We start from the raw sequence: 1,788 nt of genomic DNA, 5'->3' as shown, positions 1-1,788 counted from the left end.
GGAGGTCGGGTCCTGCCCCCACCGTCTCCAGCTGCTCCTCCAACCTCCCCAACCGGGCCTCCATGTCCGCGTAGCTCCTCGCCAAGCGTTCGGCGGCGGCGGCTTCGGCCAATCGCCGGCTCCGGGCTTGGCTGGTGGTCTCCAACTCCACCCAACATTGTCGAAGCTCTTCCAGTTGGCGCCGAACGGCGCCGCTTAATTCAGGTTTGGCCTGGAGAAGTTCTTCACCTTCCTGGGGTGGGGTTGGGTGGGTCAGGGGTGGTCAAGGCAGGGGGGTGTCCTCTCCCCTTCGGGGGAAATGGGGGTGCTGGGGGAAGGCTGTTGGCCAAGGGGGTGGTGGATCTCCATGAATGGTAGATATCCATGGGGTGATGGATCTCCATAGGGGTGATGGATCTCCACAGGGGTGATGGAGCTCCATGGGGTGATGGAGCTCCATGGATGGTGGAGTTCCATGGGGGTGATGGATCTCCATGGGGTGATGGAGCTCCATGGATGGTGGATCTCCATGGGGTGATGGAGCACCATGGGGGTGATGGAGCTCCATGGGGTGATGGAGCTCCATGGATGGTGGAGCTCCATAGGGGTGATGGATCTCCATGGGGTGATGGAGCTCCATGGATGGTGGAGGTCCATGGGGGTGATGGAGCACCATGGGGTGATAGATCTCCATGGGGTGATGGATCTCCATGGATGGTGGAGCTCCATGGGGGTGATGGAGCGCCATAGGGTGATGGAGCACCATGGGGTGATGGATCTCCATGGGGTGATGGATCTCCATAGGGGTGATGGATCTCCATGGATGGTGGAGCTCCATGGGGGTGATGGAGGGTCATGGGGATGCTGGGTCTCCATGGGGTGGAGGAGGTCCATGGGATGGTGGAGCTCCATGGGGGTGATGGATCTCCATGGGGTGATGGATCTCCATGGGGCGATGGAGCTCCATGGGGTGATGGATCTCCATAGGGGTGATGGATATCCACGGGGTGATGGATCTCCATAGGGGTGATGGATCTCCAAGGGGTGATGGAGCTCTGTGGATGGTGGAGCTCCATGGGGGTGATGGAGCTCCATGGGGTGGTGGAGCTCCATGGATGGTGGAGCTCCATGGATGGTGGAGCTCCATGGGGGTGATGGAGCGCCATGGGGATTCTGGGTCTCCATGGGGTGGAGGAGGTCCATGGGATGGTGGGTCTCCATGGGGGTGATAGAGCACCATGGGGGTGGTGGGTCTACATGGGGTGGTGGAGCTCCATGGATTGTGGAGGTCCATGGGGGTGATGGAGCATAATGGGGGCGGTGCATCTGCATGGGGTGGAGGAGGTCCATGGGGTGGTGGCATTCAGTGGGGTGGAGGAGGTCCATGGGGGTGATGAAGCACCACGGGGGTGGTGGATCTCCATGGGGGTGGTGGGTCTCCATGTGTGGTGGAAATGCATGGGGTGGTGGAACTCCATGGGGTTGGTGGAGATCGATGGGGCAGTGGAGGAGCTCCATGGGGTGGTGGAGACACATAGACATGGGGTTGGTGGATCTCCATGGGGTTGGTGGAGCTCCATGGGGCAGTGGAGGAGCTCCATGGGGCAGTGGAGGAGATCCATGGGGTGGTGGAGGAGATCCATGGGGCAGTGGAGGAGCTCCATGGGGCAGTGGAGGAGCTCCATGGGGCAGTGGAGGAGATCCATGGGGTGGTGGAGGAGATCCATGGGGCAGTGGAGGAGCTCCATGGGGCAGTGGGTCTCTATGGGTTGGTGGGTCTCCATGGGGTGGTGGAGGAGATCCATGGGG

At 61.2% G+C, this 1,788-nt stretch overlaps 1 protein-coding gene across 1 annotated transcript in view; it reads right to left on the bottom strand.

The window, feature by feature from the left end:
- Positions 1-4: 4 nt before the first annotated feature.
- The window catches only part of LOC106896292 (spectrin beta chain, non-erythrocytic 4-like), a gene marked incomplete at both ends in the record, with an annotated part of 18,576 nt that continues 16,792 nt past the window's right edge, over positions 5-1,788 (bottom strand). Inside the window, one exon of the mRNA XM_014956126.1 lies at positions 5-232. Within this exon, the coding sequence (XP_014811612.1) occupies positions 5-232 (228 nt within the window). The remainder of the gene's footprint in view (positions 233-1,788) is intronic.

This window comes from Calidris pugnax, unplaced genomic scaffold, assembly GCF_001431845.1.
Source record: "Calidris pugnax isolate Ruff unplaced genomic scaffold, ASM143184v1 scaffold325, whole genome shotgun sequence".
NCBI classification, from domain to species: domain Eukaryota; kingdom Metazoa; phylum Chordata; class Aves; order Charadriiformes; family Scolopacidae; genus Calidris; species Calidris pugnax.
Note: the sequence above shows the minus strand (reverse complement) of the source record. Positions and strands in the feature narration are given on the sequence as shown.